General features: G+C 44.3%; 1 protein-coding gene across 1 annotated transcript in view; it reads left to right on the top strand.

Annotated features, from left to right (window-relative positions):
• The window catches only part of RYR2 (ryanodine receptor 2 (cardiac)), a 385,785-nt gene that overhangs the window by 189,005 nt on the left and 172,350 nt on the right, over positions 1-24,430 (top strand). The window contains exons 23-31 of the mRNA XM_012730855.1: positions 321-425; positions 4,286-4,389; positions 7,069-7,152; positions 11,880-12,039; positions 14,250-14,401; positions 18,139-18,150; positions 19,677-19,687; positions 20,247-20,422; positions 22,108-22,282. Coding sequence (XP_012586309.1) covers positions 321-425; positions 4,286-4,389; positions 7,069-7,152; positions 11,880-12,039; positions 14,250-14,401; positions 18,139-18,150; positions 19,677-19,687; positions 20,247-20,422; positions 22,108-22,282 — 979 coding nt within the window. The remainder of the gene's footprint in view (positions 1-320; positions 426-4,285; positions 4,390-7,068; positions 7,153-11,879; positions 12,040-14,249; positions 14,402-18,138; positions 18,151-19,676; positions 19,688-20,246; positions 20,423-22,107; positions 22,283-24,430) is intronic.

Here is a 24,430-nt window from a genome sequence, read left to right on the forward strand (position 1 = left end):
ATCTTTCTTATTAGTGGATGTCCACACACTCCATTTTTTAAATCTCTAACTTTTGTTCATACATTCACTTGAAATCTAAGCTATCAAAAAAATAAAACAAGTCCCACCATTTACCTGATGAGCATTTAGATATCTAGTTACCTAGGAATATAACTGGAATGCAACTATCGATAGATTACAGTAGAAAGTCTAGCACTAGTACTGTGATGACATGTTAGTGGTTTATGAGATGCTTTATTTAATTCAGTTTACAGTGAGGGCAATAAGCATTGTGTTCCACTTCATTTGTTTCTGATGTGTCTTTTCTTTTTTGATTTTAGATTGTGCTGCCTCCTCACCTAGAGAGGATACGAGAAAGACTGGCAGAAAATATCCACGAGCTCTGGGTTATGAATAAGATAGAACTTGGCTGGCAGTATGGCCCGGTATGTATTTTGAAATTTATTTGCAGACTCCGTCAATACATATTTCTGAAAACTTTTTGTTACTCACTGCTTTGTGATGACATGGAACAGTTATATTGATTTTCCCCTCCACATTAGTTTCTGTGCAGTTTTTCTTGACTAGAGGGAATGACATTGCTGGCAGGTGCATTGAAAAATAGTTTACTTACCTCAACAGTTGAAAAATTATCGGCCTTCAGCTGAAAGTTGTATTTTTAAATTGAGTTTAACATATACAGACAATGCACATTGATTTCTAAGCTACTTAGAAAAAAATCATCATTGAAATTTCATGTGAAAACTGAACGAGGAAGAAAAAAATCATTGTCCTTTTCTCTTTGGTGTTTCTACGACTTTTAGTGTCAGTGACGTGCAGCAGCAAGAGTCAGGGTTCCAGCTCTTGGCAGGGTTCGCCATTGGCTTCATGAGTGAGAGAGACAGCGAGAGATAATGATTGCCTCCGTTTCCCAATATGTATCGATAAATACAGATAAAATTTCAATGACAAAACTAAAACAAAGCAGCCTTGTGGGGACGCCCAGAGTGTACATCCTGCTCCGTAGGGGGAGGGAGGCCCTGGTTTCACTTCTGAGTTAGTAGCTGTGTCCCTTAAGAAGACAGAAGACGCTTTTTTACTCTTGACTGAGGAGAGACATGAGTATATTCCTCCCAGTGTCATAGCACATCGGACTGTAAGTGTATTCAGATATAACGCAGTACAGTGATCGCACGATCTTCTGCACTCGCGTGTTTCCGTAGTCGGAGCTGTGCCTTTTCACATGCTCTCTGGCAGTGTGCTGCTTCCTTTTCCATGCCAGCACGCTGAGTTCGTGCAGTTGTTTCAGTTTTTCCAGTAGCCCCGTGGTGCTATGCTACAGTGACCTGCAGCCGTCTCAGAGCTGGTGAACAGAGGTGTGGCGGGCCGTGGTGCTCTCGCTCTGGCCGGCCGTCACGTTCCACTATAAGTGGGGTCTTGTCACCAACTTGGCAACAGACACCTTTCAAATTGGAAGATACCTGTGAAGTGACTAGTTTTGTGCTCTTTTCACTGACTTTTGGAAGCTGAAGGAAATGTATACCTGCTAAGTGAAAGATTTAGCCACCAGTTGAAGGGGGTGGTAATAGATATTATAAATGTGTCCATAGTCCGTTGCTAGAGATATTACTGATGAAATTCACCATAGGATTCAAGTGAGGGCAATATTTGAATTATGGATAACACATACCACATATTTCAAGATGTTGGGAAAGATGTTTGCAGGACGATTCCACGAAGCAAGAGTCAAGATTTTATACAAACAAACCCCTATAGAAATAACAGAACCTGTGTACGAGGCTTAGCCACAAGAAAATGGTCTCCTCTACAAGCTCATGCGCTCGGCTAAATGATTATATTCTGCAGTGAAGTCATGTCTTGTTTGCTTCTTTCAAAAATTAGGAGGATATAAAGTCGCATTAAGATACTAACGAATAGATACATTCTGGTTAAATTCAGTCCAGGCCAATGCTCTTACTCCTCCATACTAACTCCTTAGTGCTGCTTATGTGGAAGTCATGCCAACCCTAAGAGAGGACACAGCGCTCATCCTCTTCCTCCCCGGCCATCACGTGCTACCCTTCACCTGCCCGACGCTGGTGCTTTATCCCTGCGAGAGTTGAGCTCAAACATGGGGCCGCAGCTGTGGGGTCTGGCCTTGCCTTGGTGACAGGAGCATGTTCAGATATTTGCTGATGGAGCAACACAGGTGTTTGCTTAGGACCTATTTTAGGGACGGATCCATCCAGGAATCCTATCAGAGATTAAGTTGGGACAGTGTCAAATGCACCGTGCGGGAGTCATTTCATCTCCTCTGTTGAAGAAGTGTTTTTGTTTGTTTGTTTGTTTTGCAAAGAACTTGTTTTCCTTTGAATATTTTCAGAGTATGTTTCACAAGAACACCATTCAAGATCATTATTTTATAGAATAGCATCAAGTCTCAAAGGTGAAAAAACAAAAACAAAAACAAAAAAAAACTCAACATTTAATAAGTTTGCCTTTTAGGAGTTTCCAATTTAGTTAGTTGCAGACAATCACGAACTGAAATCTGCTACGAAGGGATTTCTAGGTTTCTGTAGAGAATCTGCGAAGGCTTTCAGGAGGAGGTAAAGATTCAGTCGAAGACATTTAGTGCGAGTTAACAGCAGTCGGGGAGCAGGAGGGTGTCATGGGCAGGGGCCGTGGCATGTGTGTGGGCAGGGACACCTGCAGTGCCCTGACCAAGCTGGACGTCGCCGGGGTCAGGAGCGGCAGTCGCAGCGCCGAGGAGGGGCGGCGGTCTGGCCAGGTGGGCAGGAAGCCGGATGCGACACAGGGTCGTCGCAGAATGTGGTTTACACTGCAGAGGGGTGAAAAGCACTGAGGCATGTTCAGGAGGGAGAGCGCATGCTGCAGAAGGACAGTGAGCTGGGAGAGAGGCAGAGGGTGGGGAGACGGCCAGACACAGATGACGGCCGCGAGCTTCCGGCTGTGTGCTGAGCCGTGGACACGGTGCGGGAGACGCTGCCGAGCTCGAGCTCAGGTTGCGGGAGGAGGAGAAAGGACGTCCAGGCAGGTTTCTGGCTGTCACTGGACACGTGGGGGTGGTGTCGGTTACTCCGCTGCACAGACTGGGGGCTGGGACAGCGTAAACGGAGACTCGGTTGGCAGGAGCTGGATGTGTTCATCCTTACTCCTGCATTTAGAATTTAGTGTGAAACCCCTACTTTTCACTTTCACGATGACACGGTCAAATAGTATCGAGAATGCAGCTTTTGATTAAATCCTTTTTATTTGTGAGGATCACCAGAAAGAGAAGAACACATCCCTTATTTTTCATGGACAACTCCTGAGGACATAAAACTCCTGCTGATGTTAGCATCCTTTTATGTGGCATTTATAGAACCTGGCAATTATTCTCATGGAGTAGTTTGTTCCATGACAGCAAATGGCTGTCGTTTAGGTGTCACTGAGACAGTAATGCCTATGTGATTTAGGTCTCCAAGAAAATAACAAACCTCTCTAATGATGCAGAGACACAGAACCTCTTTCTCATTCATTCATTCCTAAAATCTTGAATTTGGCTGAGTCTGATTGCTCATGTACATTTTAAGGATCAATAAGAAAATTCCAGTGTTGTTCTGACTGACTTGTTAAAGTAGTAGAATGATCACTGAGAGCAGGAAGTTACTTGCAGGGAGTGACATGAACAGCTGGAATCAGCTCAAAGTGCTACTGTCTGTGGTCACGGTACTGCTTGATGTCACGGATCCGTTTGATATAAAAATCACCGCACGTTAAGTTGCACAACACCCTTCTTACACAGATTTTATTTCAATGTACAAAACTGTTTCATTGCCTGCCACCTAGGTTGTAAGTGCTGGGGAGATTTCAAAGAACAAGAAACACCAAAATCCCTTCTTTTCCTACGACCCTGTGTAGGGAGAGAGACAGTAACCCAGTGAGTGAGGGTGGTCAGTGGTAACTGTCATGGGAGGGAAGAGACAAGGAGTGGGTCAGTGAAAGCGCGTGACATGAAGAAGGCGTGCAGGGTGAGCCTCCTGGAGAAAGTAAGGCTTACGCAGCTGCTGGAAGGAGCGGATGGGGTCACCCGCGTAGAGCAGGCACGAAGCTGGGGCTGCGGAGGGAAACACAGACGCCCCGAGAATGCCAGGTTTCCAGTCACAGGGCATGAGTGGTGCTTGCGAGATCACAGGGGAAGCTTTGTGGGGTGTAGGTCCGGCTCCCCCTTCCCTTCCTGCCCCCAGCATGCTCTCGCGTGTGCCTGCACCGAGACCATCACGCGCCGGTCCCCGCTCTGTTTCAGGTCAGGGATGACAACAAGAGGCAGCACCCGTGCCTGCTGGCCTTCTCCGGGCTGCCCGAGCAAGAGCGCGACTACAATCTGCAGATGTCCCTGGAAACCCTGAAGTAAGTGTCCTGCTCTATCCTGGGCTCCTCTGCCTTACCTGAAAGTACAAGAACATTGGGGGGGAGGGAGACACTTCTCGGAGAATTGCAGTTTTAGATATCGGCGAGTTTATGTCAGCTCTGGTTTGAACTTTTCATAAGATGTTAGTGGTGAGTGCATTATTTTTTGGGAACTGAATTTCCCCGTTATTTTATGTCTTCAGTTGCACTAATTTCTCGAAGCGTATTCTGCAGATGTCTGTGGTAATGATTAAGGACTGTGAGGGCTCTCAGAGGAGACAGTGCTTCTGAGGGCGCTGATCTTGGACAGGGTCATGGACCCATCACAAATGGTCACTGTTTATCACAAGATAGGCAGAGACATTAGGAGCAAATATTTAGGTAATTTTTTTTTTTAACAATGTGGTGATCCATTTTATGTGTACTTAACCTCATAATTTAAGAAATGTAGACTTATATTTTTGATGTCTTCACTTTGAAATTATTAGAGAATTAACAATTCTCTATTAATTTCATTGTATTTTATGAGAGAATCAGGCAGTAACGGACTAGAAATCAAAGAAAGTCGGTTCTCCACTATAATTTGAGCAGTGTTGCAGTATTTGCAAGATGCTGAGTTAAAATACTTTCTATTTGTATTGGTACACTTTCTGGAGCTTTCATGAAATCTAAAAACATCACTATTGAGTTGGCGCTCCTCAGGGAAGTGGCTTATTACTTTCACGAAGATCTAAGATGGGATGAATTTCATTTACGATATTTTCCCAACTGATCGAGCCATCACAGCCTTTTTTCGGAGAATACCTTGGGCCCGTACATATGAGGAGCACACGCTGACAAACCCGACGGCATTTACGCATCGTCTTGCAAAGGCAGACTTCCATTGCTGCCTTGGCGCCTCTCATCTGTGCAGATGAAAGCATGAGGTGGCTTCAGATAAAGGCAAAAGAAATAAATTCAAACTCTAATATAGAAAAATCTAGAAAATGTCTTTGTGAGGGAGGGTTAGCATTTCTGCTCCCTCGCTGAGCTTGACGGTCTATAGAACGAACGTGACCTGTTCAATTAGATTATTTATCCTAACACATGCCACATTAGGTCTGAAATAGTACTTTTGTTTTGATTTTACTACCAGTGAGGAATTATTTTCATTGCCTTATTTTACGAAGAACCCAGAATATAAAACTTAAACATTATTTTAAATTCTGTGATTTGGGTTCAGGTAAACATCTTCAAAGATGGGGTATTAATTATGGAAACATAGGTGGGGCATAAGGTAATTTCGGTTTTATGGTCACTGAAAAGGGAAAGGAGGGTATGCAAATGAAGTAATTCAAAAGCCTACTACAGGTGAATGATACCGAGTCTGAATGAGGAATGCCATGGCATAACCATACCCTGTCTGCTTCAAAGCCAGGAATGACTGTTTCCTGCTGGGGTCTTGCTGTGACGTCTGCTTAGCCTAGTAATTCTCAGCAGCATATCGTTTGCCCATCTTGTACAATAGAATCTTCTACTGAAAGGCCATACTTGGCCTCTTGGATACTAAATGTGTAGCATATTCCTGATATCTTAGTGGCTGACAGCTGAGTCAGCCACTGCAAAGGCAGACCCTAGGAAGAGCTATTTTCTTCAGGGTTATAGCTAATATGCTGAGGCTTTGCCAGCTCCCGTAACCTGATATGCATTGAATCTCATTCCTGACAGCCACTAGTGGCTGGGTGGCTGCATGGACCTTGGCGCTGTTACCCATGGTCAGTGCTGATGACTTTTCACCAGCTAATTGTTCGCATCTTACGGTTTGGAGATGATATGTTTTCACCTATTTCTTTTAAATAAAAAAAGGAAGAATATTTCCTCAGAAAAAAAGGAAACTGCTCTCTCTTAAATCGATGAAAAAGGTGCTCAAATGAACTTCTACTAGGGAAAAAACAAATTATAAATATGATATGCCTTTTAACCTACTAATTGACCCCTGTCAACCAGTGTGATAACTGGGAAGCAGATAATGGGCTTGTAAATTATTTCTAACTCAGCAGACTTTTGGCAATATTTGGTAAACATTAAAATGTGCATTCCTCTTACCCAGTAATTACATGACTAGACATTTATTGTACAGAGGAAATATATAGTCCTCTTATTAAATGTATGAAGTTATTCATGGCAACCTTATTTGCAGTAACAAAAGACTGAGCCAAGAATTGGATCATCCAGTGAGTTGTTGAAAAAGGGCTAGCTTCCTGTGAACAAGCAGTTTGTCAACGTGCTATTGTCTATATTGTCAAACTTGTAGAGTAGGGTAACAAATTGCAGAGCACTGTGTGTGGGTATAGAGAAATCAGTGAATGCACACGCTCACCCACAGAGAGAAGCTTCTGCTGTGTGTATGCGTGACATCATGTGTGGCATCATGCGTGGCATCATGCAGGCTCTCAGGGATTGTTGGCACCTAGTGCTTTCTTTGTAGAAAGAAAGGGCGGCAGGGGAGGGGTGTGAGGAAACTTACTTTCCATATATTCTTTTTTAATCTTTTCATTTTCAGTGTCTTACTCCTTCAAAAATAAATACTTTAGACACCACGCAAGGCAGACTATGAATCGGATTCCAGTCTATTATGTTGGGTTTTTCCTAGATGTATGTGAAGAATTATTGTAGTTCACCTCTGGTTTTGCTTTCTAGGACGTTGCTGGCATTAGGATGTCACGTGGGAATATCAGATGAACATGGTGAGGAAAAGGTGAAAAAGATGAAACTACCCAAGAAGTAAGTTGTCTAAGAGTGAGTAGTCTATGTGATGATTTAGTCTGAAAATTCTTGATTGAGACCCACATGTTGTGCTTATACTTAAGCTATAAAATTCGTATTTAATATTATAAAAAATTGCTGTATTGGGGGCTACAGCAAGTTTACGATGAGAGATCACTTTGCACAGAGAGGAAACAGAGCTCAAAGACCATTTGGATCTATCTGTATAATTGTAAAATGCATCCTAATTTTATTTGCTTTTGCATAGAATGTGTTTTAGGGAGAATTATTTTTATTTTAAAGTGAAAATTGAAGCAGTTAGTGGGAGAAGTGGGTTCCTCCCAGTTTTGGGGCTGTGGGTGGGGACTGTCGTGGAGTGTCAGAAGTGTGGGTGGTAGTTGGGGCGTTCAGACTTTTTAGAAACAAAACCAAGAAGTCCGACAGTGGGAGAAATGTGTGCTTTGTCTTTTTCCTCTTTTAATTTCCACATTGAAATCAATTCTTGTACATTTGTGTTTTAGAGCGGGGTTTTTGAATATGCTCCTTTCTGTGGAAATGTCAACCCAGTGTTCATTTTTAGTAGACGTGCTTCCAGCAAAACCTGTTCTAATACCTGTTCCAAGGCACTTGAAGGGCTGATTTGGTTTGAAATCTACAGCTGGCGTCACTGAATTTGGGCATCATTTTTTCATGCTTACTGAGTATCTTTCACACCATGGTGACTTCCCGGCTTCATTTAACTTGATTCATACTAAACCAGCAAACTTGAGAGAGAAGAGAGGCTGGGGGAAAAAAAAAAGGAAGAAGAGGAAAGCCTTGATGCTTGGTGTTCTTGGTGTTTGGCCACGTTTAGTTGCGACACCTGAACTCACTGGTTCTTTCAGTGATATGACACAGAACTTCTTTTTTTTTTCAAGGTTTCATTAGAATATCTGTTTAAGAGAAGTGTGGGGCGGGGGGATGATACCCAAAACTGAATTGCTGCTTAACATGACGATCAGTGGGGAAAAGTGCGATCCACTATTGACATATTTGGTAATTTGATGTAAATGAAGCTAGCTGTGTACTGGCTTTGTTTACTTGTTTGTTTCCAGGAAAAGAGATAAAAAGTGGTAAGAAGGAAGGAAACTCCACAGTCTCTATAGTATTTCTAACCTAATCAATTAAACTTTATCACCTTTTGTATTGTATCAGAATGCTACTACGAACTAATAGTCACTGTCAAACTTGGATAATTTGAAAAGTGAACGTGTTGAATATGGTCATTTAATTCCCTGGATATTCCTCAGAAGTAAAATTTGCAAGGTGACTGTTGGGAAGTCAGGATAGATGTGGGCAGGGTGAAGACCTGGGTCTTGCTTGCTCTGCAGATTTACAACCAAACCGCGGATAATAGAGACAGTGACAGATGACTATTGTATGGTTAAGAGCAGGTGGAGAGAAAGGTGGATTGTGTGTGGAGCGTCACTGGGCATGCCGATCCATGCGGGGGGCGGGAGGCGCCATACTGCCCTTCTGGGGGCTTGGTAATTCAAGAACAGGTACCACGCCTGCTCCTCCAAACCTGCTGGCGTCAGGGAGGAGGCTGCACAGTGACTCCCAGAGCACAGCTCTGAAGCCCTCCAGTGGTCTCGGCGCGGTGCGGTACCTATCAGGATGCGCCATGCCTTCCCTGTGAGCACAGGTGGAGTCTAGCCTGCAGGGAGAGCCAGACCAGATTGCTTTACAGACAAAGCTAACTTTTGTTGGCTGTGGTTGTGACTGTGGTATTTAAAGTAGTCAAAAAAAAAAATGATTTTCTGCCTAGACCATTCTATCCTCCCTATCATGAAGGCCAGAAGGAAGACCCCCCAACAAATGCTTCAGCGAGGACACCTGCGGAGGGAACTCCTGTGTTGTTAGAATGATAGCAAGGACACAGAACAACCCCACTTCAATAACGATGTTTAACTTAAAGAAAAAGACCCCCAACAAGTGCAGCAGAGGGTGCGGAGAGGGAGGAACCCTGCTACGCTGTCGGTGGGAGGCTGGCGCGCCGCTTTGGCAAATGCTCTGAACGCATCCTCAGAACTCAGGATGGTGGCACCATGTAACCCGCGCCCCAGGCCTGGACACCTCCCTGGCAAATATGAGGCCGTTCCCTCAAACCATGGTGTGCTTCACATTTGCCATACCAAGGGCATAAACTTACGTGTACGTCGGTAGACAGCTGGATCAAGAAAATGTGTTGTGTCCACACTACGGACATTACTCAGCCTTGAGGAAAGGCACAGTGTTGCCATGTACAGCAAGATGGAAGGAATTTGGGAAATACGTGTAGCCACGTAATTCAGAAAGACCAAGACAATGGACATTCATATCGAGGATAATTTGGCAAAGCAAGGTAGTTCTAGAAGTTAGTGTACACTAGTAAATGAAGGGAAGTTTCTGAGGTTGAGAGGGAAGGAGAGGGAGAGAGGGTTGAAAGTGTATAAGGCATGGATGTGGGGAAATTAAAAAAAAAATATTGAGCTTTTCCTTCCCAATGTTCCTATTTGTAAAATATAAATCCCATGCGTTTTCTCTACCTAAAAACAAAACTAAAAAATATATTGTTAATTACTCAACCATACAGAGTTCTAATTTAAAATAGAACAAGATTTCATGTCTATAAATATAGCTTCTGTATGTAAATTGAGTGACATAAGGCAGTAATTAGCCATAATTGTTGCAATTGCCAGACCAATCTAATCTACTTCAACAAAACAAAATATTTCCAAAACTTTTTGGTATACATAAATCATTTATAAATTGTGAGATATATTATAATGATAGCGTGTGTATAGGGCTAATTAAGTAAACACAATTTATTCATCATTAGAAACAATCGCTGCAATTCATTGATTCATTGATTCAGTGACTTTCATTGAAAGCCCTACCACAGATGAGCATCGTTCTCGATTCCAGGGATCGCTTGGCAGCCAAGAATTCCCATGTTGAAGAAATTTACCTTGTAATGATGATACTCATAGCCCAGAATAAGTAGAAGGAGAAATGTGACTTGTAGCTTGGTCTTAAGGAACATTTTCTCATGTCGTGATAGTTTAAGTTAACATAATTACTGGTGAATTTTCATTCGTATTGCATCCAAGAAGAATGTTTGAGATGAAGATGCATGTAGCTTTGAATTCACTGGGCTAATAAAAGTAATTCTTTCCAACACTTAGGGCTCAAAGGCTGTTATAGGACTTAGCCTCCAAGCACACTTGGTTTGGAGCACATAGGGGTACAAGAGAAGCAGTTTTAAAAGAGGCTTTGCACCAACTTAGTAGTTAAAGAAAATGAGCAACTCATCGGTCTGTGCTTCTGAGGGAACGGAGTAGTTCCCTCACCCTTATATGTGTGTGATGAGATTTTTATATTTTCAATTTTTTTTGATAGACTTTTTTTTTCTTTATTAAAAAAGTTTATTTTTACATCATTTTGCACATTTTTTTTTCCATCTCAATTGTAATCCCCGCGGGTTTCCCATCACCAAATCACCCCTATGCCACCACCATAGTCCCATGTATTTCCCCCCCCCCGTTTTTGATCCCATTCCCCACTCCACCCCCACAGAATGTCTCTGGTATATGGTTGTTCATTATTTTTGTTATTTTCTCGCCTGGTCCATTATACTCCTGCTATGAGTGAAACCATCCGGTATTTTTCTTTCTCTTTCTGGCTTATCTCACTAAGCATGATCTTTTCCAGCTCCATCCAAGTTGCTGCAAAAGACATGTGTTTCTCTTTTTTGGTTGCTGAGTAATATTCCATTGTATATATGTACCACATCTTTCTAATCCAGTCATCTACTTTTGGGCATTTGGGCTGCTTCCATGTTTTTCCAATTGTAAATAAAGCAGCAATAAACATGGGGGTACAAGTATCATTTTCAATCAGTGTTTTTGTGTCTTTTGGGTAGATACCTAGGAGTGGGATTGCTGGGTCATAGGGAAGCTCCATGTTTAGCAGTTTGAGGAACCTCCAAACAGTTTTCCATAGTGGTTGTACTAGTTTGCATTTATATTTTCAATTTTATATTCTTCCAAAAGACTAAAATTTATGGTCATTTCGTATCTTCTCTCTACAGCAGAGAGTGTAGTGGTAGTTTCTGGCAAGCATGCCCCCAAATCTGGGCCTTAATGGCATTTTAGATGACTGTATACCTGGATTTCCTAGTCTCTATCTTAGAGAATTCCAAAATGATGAAATTATAGATGACAAGCAGGGAGTAATTTATACGTGCATTAACATTTCCCTGTAGAGTAGTGAACTCTACAGGGCTGACAGGTACACAGACTTATGAGTTTAATATTATATTAATATAACATTGAAATGTTGGAGAAAAATGAGAATTTCACGAGAAAAGAAATACATCAAGTTTTCTAATTAGTTGATTACCAATATTTTGATTCTACTACACAAAATCCTCCACTATTAGGTACATAAACTTTCACGAGTCTGTCTCAACTTAACAGGTGTTGGTTTCATTTGTTTAATGGTCATGAAAGTGAAAACAGAGGTTGTGCAGGCTTCCCACCTGCTGTGTTATTAGCTTGGGTGGAAGGGACCCATGTTTGCTAACTAGTGTATGAACTCATGATGGTTGCCACTGTGGTTTCAGGAATTAAAATTAGGTGGGACCATAAAATACGATTATAATACCGAGCTTTTAGGCCCTTTTTCGGACAGACTGACTCTATGTTCCTGCTGTGGCTGTGTAGTTACCAGCTGACGAGTGGATACAAGCCCGCCCCCATGGACCTGAGCTTCATCAAACTCACCCCATCCCAGGAGGCAATGGTGGACAAGCTGGCAGAGAACGCTCACAACGTGTGGGCCCGGGATCGGATCCGCCAGGGCTGGACCTACGGCATCCAGCAGGTGTGTAGACGGCTGGAATCATGCTGGAAACTAGCATCATCTATAGCCGGAGAGGTTGAATAATGTACAACTCCTATAGAGATATGTTTAAAGTAAGGGTTCCCTTTGATTTGATTTTTAGTGGAATATGTTTAAGTGAAGTAATAGTAGAACACCCCATCTGCACCCACCACGTTACCCATAATCCTCCACCACCATCCACTGGCTTCCTTCTCTCTTGTTCTTGACATGCCTCACCCTCTCCCTTCTGGATGCCCCAAGCCTGTAGTCAGTGTTCAAGGGTTTGACTTTAAGCATGTCTTTAACCGACCCTTACTTTGTGTTTTCTATACCCCGCATGTAGACACACCTGGTATTTCTGCTCCTCCTCTGACTTGCACTGAGCTTTTTCCCTCCCAGCTCCACTCAGTGCTACTGTGAATGCCACGGTTGTTTCTGTTTTGGTTGCTGAATAATATTCCAGTGTCTTATCTTTGATCTCTTCACCTGCTTTCTGTAGAATGTTTCCCTAATTTGGCTATTGCAAATAGCATTGCAAGAGATATGGGATGTGAGTTTCCTTTCATATGAAGTGTTTTTGAATTTTGGGGGTGGATGCCTCTGAGCGGGGTTACTGGCTGTGTGATGGACCCATTTGTAAGTTTTGAAATCCCTCCATGTGCTCTCCGTAAGTGCTGGGCCAGCCTGGACTCCCACAGCAGGGAAATTCCCCTTTCTGTCTCTTTCACCAGCACTTGCCGTTCTGCTCCTCCCATACGGCCGTTCTCGGAGGTGTGCAATGGCACCTCACTGTGGCCTTTGCATTTCCCTGGGGATAGTGGTGAGGACCGATTTCCGTGTGCCTATATGTTTTCTGGAGAAGTTCGTGTTGAGTTCTATCCTTTTTCTGATTGAGCTATTTTTCTTCCCTTTGAGTTGCATAAGCCGTTATAGGTCTTGGATATGGGTCTCTTGTCAGATGTGTGATGTGCGAATATTTCCTACTGTTCAGCCAGAAGCGTTTTACTTTAATGTGGTCCCAGCTGTTCTCTTTTGTTTTTTCTTACTGTTGGGGAAAGAATTCCTAAAGATGTTACTGTAGCTTATATCAAGAAGTATTTTGCCTCTGTTTTCTTGTATGTATGTTATGGTTTAAGGTCTCATGTACAAGTCATCCATTTTGAACTGATTGCTCTGTATGGTGTGAGGTAGTGGTCTGGTTTCCTTCTTTGGCCTGCAGCTCTCCAGTTTATTGAACGGTTTTCCTTGGTCCAGTGTATGTTCTTGGTCCCTGTCACAGGTAACTGCCCATGCAGGTGTGGGTTTATCCAGTGCTCCTGACTCTACTCCACTGGTCCATGAATCTGTTTTTGTTCTAGTACCAGGCTGTTTTAATGTACGCATGTACTGAAACACCCGTGTAATGCTAGGATGAAGAAGCCAGTGACTATAGCTGTGTTAACAGTGAGTTACTCTGTGAATTTTATTAGAGCAGTGATTTATAACATGTTTATGTGGCTTTTCACTCTCTGAGATTGTATTAAGGAGAAACGTTGGAAAGAAGACAAGATTGAGATAAAATAATCGTGAGGTTCAGAATTGCAGAATCCATCCACTTTTTGGTCTCACAAAAGGGGATACGAAGATGCATCACATGTGACATAGCATCCTCCTTGGGGCAGCACATCTGTTCAGTACAGTGTAGCATCATGATATCGAGAAGGGGAGTAAGGGCTACAAACAGCCTTGTGTCAGTTCGATCATGTGTTGCTACCAGAATTCTGTTAAACTTCATAAAAGATGAGTTTTTAGAATTTTGAAATCCAGGATCTTTTTAATGATCCTGGGGAATGACAATCCTTGAATATCTATTGAGGCCACATAGCAAAGAGTTTAAGAGCAGATTTTAGCTTTGCTGCACTTGCTTTATTAAGATTTATTTATTTATGTGCACAGAACTGGAATGCAGGCCAGAGGTGCAGGGGTGGTAAGAGGGTTCATCAGAGGCAGAGTGGGGAGCAGAACAGGCTGACCGACAAGTACACTGCTGAAGGAGCAGTGGGGAGACAGGAGAGGTCTGCTGGGCCCTGGGGTCACCTCTGGGGTGGGGATCGAACTCGTGCTGGGGTGGCTGTGGACAGCTTCACCGTGTTGTGTTCTAACTGGTTGCACCACCAGCGAGGGCCCTGTTGGGCTGTTTTGATGACTGTGCAACTTTTTTCTCTCCCTAGGATGTGAAGAACAGAAGAAACCCTCGTCTTGTTCCCTACGCCCTTCTTGATGAGCGCACCAAGAAATCCAACAAGGACAGCCTCCGTGAAGCAGTGCGCACGCTGCTGGGGTTTGGCTACCACCTGGAGGCGCCGGATCAAGACCACGGTGAGTCGGTCTTGCCTTGCCCTGCCGGTTGCGTGACGGTGCAGCACGGTCAGTCCTGAGCAGCACATTTAGATCACACTAGCCCACGTAGGCCTTTTGTTTAGCATTCAATGGCCGATTCACAGATTCAACCCGCTGCAGCTGTTGGTTGATTGACTCCTGGATGTGGAACTACATCTTCACTCAAGGGTCAACTGTAGGTCTTTGCCAAATGCATGAATAAAGGAGACAGTTCAAGATAGAGTTCTTTAGTCTAAGTATTAGTTTAGGAAAGTAACTCAGAGCATGTTCCCCCGAATGACACGTAAAGATGAGACCTGTTTCTCAGCAGAGCAGCCCAGGGCTACAGTGATTCTGCAGGAGGAAGAGTGCTTACCTTCTTGAAGATTCTGAGGCAAACAGTGAACTGTCTGAGGCTGATCACCCTCCCCTACCTGCCCCCCGCCCCCCACCTGAGCTCTCCTTCCAAAGAGCAGGTTTGGTTGTTTATGGGAATAAACCTCTAAGAGTCGCTGGTGTTTTCTAAAGCTTAATTGTTTATATTCATAGGTATAGGCAATATTAATTAGTGCAATAGTTGCTTTAAGGAAAACACATTAGAATAGGCAATCAGTAAATATATGTTGAGTAAATGGATTTTTCAAAGTTCTATAGAGATCATATTTCCCTTAAATAATACCTTTCCAGATTATGGTTTCAAGTGACTGACTCCTGAGTCCTTTGCTACTGTGAATTAAGTGGCATGATAGCAGTACCTAAAGTTGTCAAAAATGGAATTAGTACTGTGTGTTGCACTGTAGTGCTCATATTTTTTGATAAAAATTAAATTAAAAATAATGTTCCCCAAGTATCCTCTGATGGCTAATATTTTCAGTGCAGTATCTTTGCACAGGAATCCAGACATTAAATAGTAATAACTTCTCTATTAGTTACAGGGAATGAGCAAGAGAGATAAATATACCTGTTTATCACATACAACAAATGTTTCTAAGACCTTTAAAGTTATTTAGTTCTCCAGTGGGTACGATGGGGATCTATATGCTATGTTCATTTTACAGAAAACAAAGACTCTGACTTCTCTGGCTTTTCCATTGCTAAGTGGTAGATACATGATTCCAGCCCAGCCCCAGGCATTTTTAATTCAAAATTTACTCCTTTTCGTTAAGTCAGTACATGCTTAACATCTCAACAGCTCTTCTATTTGCTGCAAATAAAATTAGATAGCCACCTAATAATCATAGCCATAGGATAACTCCATGTCTATCTTGAACTCCACTTCATATCAGCAAAAACTTGATAGACTCTTGGGAGCCAGAGGGTAGTAGGCTTGTAAGATACTGAACACACATAGTCCTGTCCTCAAAAATAAAAATTATAATCTACACAACCACGGATGGCAACACACAATAAAAGAATTCTAACCCTAGATGTAATAACTGGAAAGCCCTCTGAAGGGCAGCTATCTTAATTTTGATGGAGTCCGCTTGTGATATTTTTCTTCCCTTTACAATTGTATGTTTTAGGTCCTAAGAAATGCTGGGCTATGCAGGGACAAAGATGTTTGTCTTGTGTTTTCTTCCAAATCTTTTATTATTTTAGCTTTTCTTTTTAGGTCTGTGATAGAGTTTGAATTCATTTTCATGTGTGAAGTGAGATTAAGTTTTTGTTTTGTTCATGGGGTTCTCACGCCGCAGCACTTTTAGCTGGGACGGTTTTCCTTTCCCCATATCTGGGGACCTTCCATTAACCTATGTATCAGTCTTTATGCCAATGTCATACTATACTATTATCCCCCTGTCACAAATCTTAAACTCATGTCAAGCAAGTCATCCAGTTTTCTTCTTTCTGAAGTTTCTCCTGTTTTTTTTTTTTTCCACTTCTAAACAAATTAAAATTATGATGTTTTCAATTCAACTTGTCAACTTGATTTTGGATGGATTACAGTGAAATAGACATGCTAGAGCAGTCTTTTTAGGAATTTATTGACTTTCTGGATCTTTCAAAGTGTTACTTGATCTTAACTATTTACACGCACACCAACACGCACACTTTTTCTCATAGTTAAACTTTCAGACACTCCCCCCCATCACCATTCACGGACTGGTGTGAGGAACAATCATAACTACATAATAGTGGCTACCTCTCATTTATCCTCAGGAAACCGGCACGTGATTGAGGACTGGCACCTTAAGGAGACCCGGTGGCCAGCTAGGCCTCCTGGTTGCCAGGGACACTTTTGACAGCACCGTTGCAGACAGCTCATGCCCTAGAGGGTTTATAAGTTTTTGGTTGGCTTGTTTGCCAAACTTTATTTCCATTTAAAGCAGTTGCATTTTTTTTTAAAAGATTTATTTATTTATTCGTACAGAACTGGGGTACAGGCCAGAGATGCGGAGAGTGGAGGGTAGAGTGAGAGGATTCACCAGAGACAGAGTGGGGAGCAGAACAGGCAGATCGACGAAGTACATTGCTGAGGGGAGCAGCGGGCGGGTCAGGAGAGGTCTGCCGCACCATGTGGATCTCCTCCCGGGCAGGCGGGGATTGAACTCATGCGAAAGTGGCTTTAGCTTCTCTGTGCAGTGCTTTAACCCGCTGTGCCACCAGGGAGGGCCCTAAAGCAGTTGCATTTTTAAAAATTGTCTATCATTACTTTTAACAAGTACCTTCAGGGAAGATGATTTGCGTTGTACAAACTGTGAGTCAGGTCACATAAAGATTTGCAGAAGCTTTCATCTGTACTTTCCAAGGAATTGTCAGAAAGTTAAGATGACGGTTATAGGTGAACGAGCTTTGGAGATTTAACTCTGTTCTGCCCCTCCAGCAGCTTCTGGATTGTGACATTTTCTGTATTATGTGAAGGAGGGCGAACTTTCTTGAGGGAATGGATGGGACTAGCCCAGTTAAAACACTACTAAGCTTGGTGACCTCTAGTGGTTTGGCCATTTTCGTTGAATAAACACGTCCCAGATTGTTGCTAGCTTTTAGTTCATTTCCAAAGCTCTGAAAAATGTTGATTTTGATGATTTTTTTTTTCTGTGTGCTCATTGCTTTTATGGAGAAGAGAATTTTTGGATTTCCTTGTTCTGCCATTTCATTCACACTGCAACAAAGATTCAAAATAGCGGGTTTTTTTTGAGCAGGAACAGAGAGCAGGCTGCAAACAGATAAAAACTTACAGAGAAACATGAATGGCCCGACTGAGGTTGGGTACTGTGAGCCAGCAGAGGTGCCTGTCTGTTGTTTGTGTGTGTGCCCAGCCAGCTCGGCAGAGCCAGTGAGGGGAGTGTGATAGAGCAAAGGGTGTGGAAGGAAGGAAGGATGTCACAGAGCAAGCAGTAAGCTAGGTGCGTGTCTTCATGAGAAATGAGGACACTGGAAGGGAGGAAGGATGACAAGATATCTGTGGTTTCTGTATTTAAAACATTTAGAGATGAAACCATCCATTATTAACTGATGTTTCAGTCTTACTGGTGTTGCATGAACAATGAACAGTAAAGCTGTTATATGTCTCACGGTGGTGCATGCCTGCCTTGTGGGAGGGATTCAGTTCACCTGTATACAAAATCCATGATAAATATTAAATTTCAACTGGAAGACTCGGGGGTGGTGGTGGTGGAATTGTTTCTGACTTACATGTTGAAGGGATCAAGATGTCAGCAAGTAGAGACTGGCATGAATGGGACCTCCAGCCAGGGAGAAGATGCGTCTTACTTAACTAGGCATAGGAAGAGCTCAGGGAAGATTGGAAGCCCAGTGAGGCTAAGCCAGAGGCTGTAGGCGAGGAGAAGATAGTAATGGATGAAGGTGGAAGCCTTAGACAAAATAAGGTCTACCGTAAAAGTGCCTCTGAAAATACGGGCAAGCTTGTGTGAGCAGTTTCCGGCCAGGCAGTTTTAAAGCAAAACCTTGCAGTGTGATCACAGTTTACAGTAGCAACATCACCATGGCAACAGTGGGAAGGAACAGATGGGGGCACAGTGATGGGCGATAGAACGCCTAACTGAGAGAGTTCAGAACCAGGATGGCTAAAACGGGAGAGTTTGTGGAATAAAGCCGAATAAGTCTGGTGATCACTAAGACTTAAACCAGGGATTCGGAACTTGCTACAGTGCTCTCGCGGGCATTAAACAACATTAAGGGCAAGGAAATTTTAATAAACTCTAATCTAATCCTGTGTAATGAATCAGGATTGTGATTTCTTCCCTGTCAAAGAACATAATTTTCCAGATTGAATAGAATTTAGTATTTGAGTTTTACCATCTTTGGAAAGTTAGTCTAAGTAATATATTTTTTAAAGGTTTGATAAAGTAATTCTTATTCATCCAAAGATTTTATCAAGGTTTAGATTGCCTGATTAGAAATTATACCAGGAGATGAAAAGGAGCACCGGTCACTATCAATAACCGTTCAGTTATACGCAAATACCTAGACTTGTACACCCTGTCAGAGAATAACCTTCCTTCCTTCATAGTGAGTTATGATTTGTAATTATGACACATAGTCTGTCCTGCCTGCCCGCTCCTGGGCTCTGTTTAAATGTCTCTGGATTGTTGCGCAGCGTGTGCAGTATCTGAAGTCCTCCTTGGCCTGTTGCTGTGTGTGGCGCTCTGCCGGAGTCCACGGAGGTGTTGGTGTTACAGAACTGTGTCATACGTTGCCCTTAGTATTGAGGTGGTTGTCCAAGGCACAGATCTTGCATTTCTTCTTCATGAGTCGAAGTTCTTCAGCCTTCATTAAGCATATTTGAAATAGATAAGCTAAGTGTTCATTTTTAATATCATCTATCATTATATACTTTATACTATAAAATGGCATTATGGCATAGACAGACGTGAGCTAACATAGCATCTACACGCAGGTGAGTATGACTGATGGCGTGGAGTGGAGTGTGAATGAGTGTGAATGCCAGTGTGTAAAACCAAGTGAAGCATAACAGCTGCATCTGGGCCAAACCTGTGCCTTGGATGGTGGTGCTGCCTGCCAGTTAGTCACCCGGCTCCTCTGTGCTTAACTCAAAGCTTAACTGAACCTTCGCGATGCCAGCTCAGGGGACCCTGGGCCCCCCTGCGACTTCCCGGGCTGACACTCTCGTGACCAGCCCAGCTCCAGGTTCTTTGGGCCGGGGTGGCCTCTCTGGAACCGCCTCATTCCTACAGCTGCACGCTGTATCCTTCACGCCACACTGATCCTGATAGTGAATGCGACTGGCCCTTTTATTTGTCCCCCCAAATCCTAAACATCCCATTTGTACGTGCAGCACATTCGAATGCGGGCGTGAGGGCTGTGTGGGGTGGTGGAGAGTTTCCCCTGAGTCATCCTGTCCGGGAACTCTGGCAGTGGTTACTGCGCCCTGCTTTTACCTCTTTCTCCGCTGCTTTCTTTCTGTCCCCTTCCTTTAATTCCCGGCGGCTTCCTGCCTCTTCTCTCAGCCACCTGCTCATCTCCCCAGAGCAGTAGCATGTTTACTGTCTTTTCCACTCTTGCCTCCCAGCTCATCTCAGGTCGTACCAAATCACCGAGGAGCTGGTAGGTATTTTTTCCCCTGCAGAAAGATAGTTTTTTCCTGAAAAGGGGCTCATGGAGGAGCCACCTCTCCCCCTACAGCCTACTGAGGCTTAACAGCAGCCCTTTCGCAGGCCACTGACCAGGTGGCTCCCTCGGACAGCGGCTGATCCTCTGGATGACCATGCAGAATGGGAGCCAGGGCAGGACACAGGCACTGTATGGCCTCCTGGAGGTCTGCTTCGTGGAGGGACACTCTCGCTCCTTCTTCAGTTTCCGGGCCACCCACTGACCACCATCTCTTTAAATCACAGCTGCCAGAGCTGAAGTGTGTAGCGGCACAGGAGAAAGGTTCCGCATCTTCCGTGCCGAGAAAACCTACGCTGTGAAGGCGGGCAGGTGGTATTTCGAGTTCGAGGCTGTCACCGCAGGGGACATGAGAGTGGGTTGGAGCAGGCCGGGCTGCCAGCCTGACCAGGAGCTTGGCTCAGATGAACGTGCCTTTGCTTTTGATGGCTTCAAGGTGAGTGGACTTGGAGGTGCCCGGCACCATGGTGCGGTGAGCTGTGGGTCCCATGTCAGCAGTGTGGGGTGGGGTCCCGCACTGCCCACCGCATCTCCCGGTCGCCTTTTCGGCAGACAATTATATCCGTATTTTCCAGAGTGCAAACGCACCAAAAGAGGCCTTAGTGCGGTTTTTGATTTGCAGCCTCAAAACATTACCCCTCCTGGAACACACAGTGAAATGCAACAGCTTTTCAAATATCCAAAAAGATGCATCATGGTTGTCTGTCAAAAATGTTAAGAATGCAGCTCAGCAAAAACATATATGCACCTTGGCCGCACTTCCGTAGAGGGCGTCGGGTAGAGGGCGTCCTGTAGAGGGCGTTCTCTTCAAGACAATTCGAGGGCGTCCTGTAGAGGGCGTTCTCTTCAAGACAATTCTTAACTTGGACATATTTAAATAGCCACAGGAGTCTTAAGGCAATGGAATTACAAAAGTTTTATTTTTGACAGTATTGGTCACTTTTCTTTCTGAAGCTGAGTAAAGCTGATCGAGTGATTGTTTTGTTTTTATATAGTCGATAAAGGGTTAAAGCTTATTCCAACTATTTTACAACTTTAAAAGTATGTACCTCTGACACCTGTCTTATTTTTAATTTTCTGACTTAGTTCCATGAATTTTCCTCTTTATATATGAGGGGGGGGAAATGTTATTTTCAGTTTAAGCCATGGGAGTAAGTAAGGACTTATGGAAAAATAATTGTTTTGGAGGAAAAATCTATAGTTTAGAAATCCATATTATATCTTCTAGGGTAACTGACCCACTTTGTGAAACATCACACTTCCTGAATCAGGTTTTTTTTTACTTCAGATGGGAAAACTTATCTTTTGATACCTTAGCTAAATATTTTCTAAAAAATATTTTAACATGTTACACTTGAAAAAAAAAATCCTACCGTTATTTTCTGTTGGTGACTTTGTCTCTGTAGATAAGTTCGTATTAATGGGGTGTTTCAGGGAAAAGTTACAAACAATTATTTGACAGAATATTAATATTACTAATTTTCTACCTATACTTTAGTAGAATACTCTTAAAGAATCAAAAGTCACCTTTATCAAAACGGTTTCAAATGTACTTTTCAGATTTCTTCTGTACATGCAATACAGTGTTGCCATCTAGATCTCAGATATTTAGCAGCTATCTCAAGACTATTTTCAAGCTTCCTCTGAAACATTTTTGGTTTTAGTATTCAGTGAGATGCTTCTACAGTTCTATTGTGTTAAAGTTCCAGTGCTCTCGGTTCCAAGAAACGGCATTTTATTTGGATATTGATGGACATCGAAACAGCTTTCACTGGCCCATTTCTAGCTGGTTCCAGGCCCATCGCCCCGTCTTCTGGGCCCGGCCGTCCCCACTCCCTAGAGTACCTGCATGCAATGTTTCTTTCTTCAGAAGTAGGTGGGAGTAGTGGTGACTCAAAGTCACGACTCAAAGTGGGTGACTCAAAGTCACGACTGGGCGCGTGGGACTTCCTGGGGTCCAGCATCACACCCGAGGGAGCTGAAGCCCCAGCGCCTCCCTGGCTATGCGAGCTGCACCCCGAGGTGCCGGAGGCTCCTCCCCGCATGACAGCCGAAGGCCTGGGGGTGCGGGAGGTGGGTCCCCTCCCGGGTCCTCTGTGCCACTGACTCTCGTTTGCCCAGGCCCAGCGGTGGCACCAAGGCAACGAGCACTACGGGCGCGCCTGGCAGGCGGGCGACGTCGTGGGCTGCATGGTGGACGTGACGGAGCGCGCCATGATGTTCACGCTGAACGGGGAGATCCTGCTGGACGACTCGGGCTCGGAGCTGGCCTTCAAAGACTTCGACGCGGGCGACGGTGAGTGCAGGCTGCTCTGGCGAGACTGACGCCCGCTCCTGCCACGAGCGTGGCTTTGTGAGTGTGAAGAAGGTAAACGGCAGGCGGGAGGAGGCCGCAGATGCTCCACGCCCGCTTGATGTCCCTCAGGGCCCCTGAAGCCTTTCGGCTCAGTTACTCGACAGACATGTAAGGAGAACCTGCGTGTGTCAGACTGCTGGATGCGGAGTGGAGAAAGGGGGATCCAGCTTTGTCCTTTCTGCGTGTGGAGTAGGTGTGGCCGGGCGCCAGCAGGGGCAGCGTCTGTCCAGTGGATGAGTGCTGCAGTAAAGACGTGCGGAAGCCTCCATGAAGATACTGTACTGGGCCTCCCTGGGGTGCAGCTGGTCACAGCGCAGCACCGTGAAGCTGTCCACAGCCCCTGCAGCACGAGTCCGTCCCCGGCCAGGGAGCACGGCAGGTCCCCCGTCTCCCTGCTGCTCCCTTCAGCAGTGGGTTTCAGTCCATCTGCCTGTTCTGCTCCCCACTCTGTCTCTGGGGCATCCTCTCACCCCCTTCACCTCTGGGCCGTACCCCAGTTCTATATAAATAAATAATTTTTTAAAATAAATTACCAACAATGGAAGATACTATACTATTTTTTTTTTAAGTTTTATGTATTTATACACACAGAACTGGGGTACAGGCTAGAGGTGCAGGGGGTGAGAGGACTCACCAGAGACAGAGTGGGGAGCAGGAAAGGCCGACTGAGGAAGCACACTGCTGATGGGAGCAACGGGCGGGTCAGGAGAGGTGTGCTGCACCCTGGGGGTCACCCCCTGGCTGGGGATTGAACTTTTGCCACAGTGTCTGGCCATAGCATGACAGCACTGAGACTTTAACCCTTGAGCCCCCAGGAGGCCCTGAAATAGTATCTTCATCAGTATAAATTGTTTCTCGATCACACTGAGTCTTTGAAGGATTGATGGGATCATCTCGCTGCCTCATCGATGGCAGGGGATCCACAGCCATTTGCTTAGTTCCATGAGGCCAGGGTCCTTGTATCAAGATGAGGGAAGGGCCTTTCTAGAAAGTCAGATTTCTTCCCTAAATAGGGGCTGCGATGTCCCTTAGTAACCACAGACCTTAATATTTATATGTTAACTGGACGAGAAAAGAAACAGCTGAGATGCACTGATCTTGGTAGAAGAGACTCTGTTCCCACCCGGCTCCCCCAGAGGGTGTTCGTGGCCAAGAAAAATAATTCTTGAGCTGCTAGAGTGGAACTTTCAGAACGTAAAAGCTATTTTTGTCTTTGTCGCAAATACCCTTTTAGGATTCTCTTCCATTTGGCTTTTTGTTGTTATTGTTTAAATCTCTTCAGACTTTGTCTAGTTAAAACAAATAGATTAAATGAGTCTTTGTTTCCCAAAGCTTCCTCTGGCTCTAGTGACAGCCAGCCAACATGTCAGGAAAGTGCAACAGCAACCCCTGCAAGCTTTTCTGTGGATTTTCCTGGTCTCTGCTCACCATGGACAGATAACCACTGAGGAAGGGGGTCTGGGAAGGAGGCGGCGAGGGGCTGCAGGCCCTGGCCAGAGGCAGCATTGTGAGGGGCTTCCACTCCCTTCCACTCCGACAGGACACACCTGGTGTGACCAACTCCTCTAACTGTAGGCAGAGCTGGGGCTACGAGGGGGTGATTTGTGTGATTAGGTTACTGTTAGTCACCCCTGAGCTCCTCAAATGCAGGTCAGCCATCTATGTGATCTAATCACATGAGCCCTCAAGAGTGATGAGTCATGTCCTGAGGCCCAGAGCCATAGCATCAGCTAAAAATCAACAAGATTGTGGAACAGAGTGCTGTGGTGTGGAGCAGGTCACCTGGCGGGATCCATGGGGGATCGCCAGGGGCCGAGAACAGCTTCTGACTGAAAACTGGCCAGAGAGTGGAGGCTTCCATCCTACAACACAACAATTGGGACTCTTGTGTAAGGACCAGCGCTCAGATCCGGCACAGCTGCAGCCAATAGCTTGATTTTCTCCTCGTGAGACTTACTGCGAGAAGCCAGCCACGCTCCACCTGGGCTTCTCACTCAGAGAACTCAGATCATGAGTGTTTTAAACAGACAAGTTCAACTAGATATGGAGAATAATACCCTGGGGAAGGGGCTTTTATTTTGGCTCATC

The sequence above is a fragment of the Condylura cristata genome, unplaced genomic scaffold (assembly GCF_000260355.1).
Source record: "Condylura cristata isolate star-nosed mole 26May11 unplaced genomic scaffold, ConCri1.0 scaffold00029, whole genome shotgun sequence".
Taxonomy (NCBI): domain Eukaryota; kingdom Metazoa; phylum Chordata; class Mammalia; order Eulipotyphla; family Talpidae; genus Condylura; species Condylura cristata.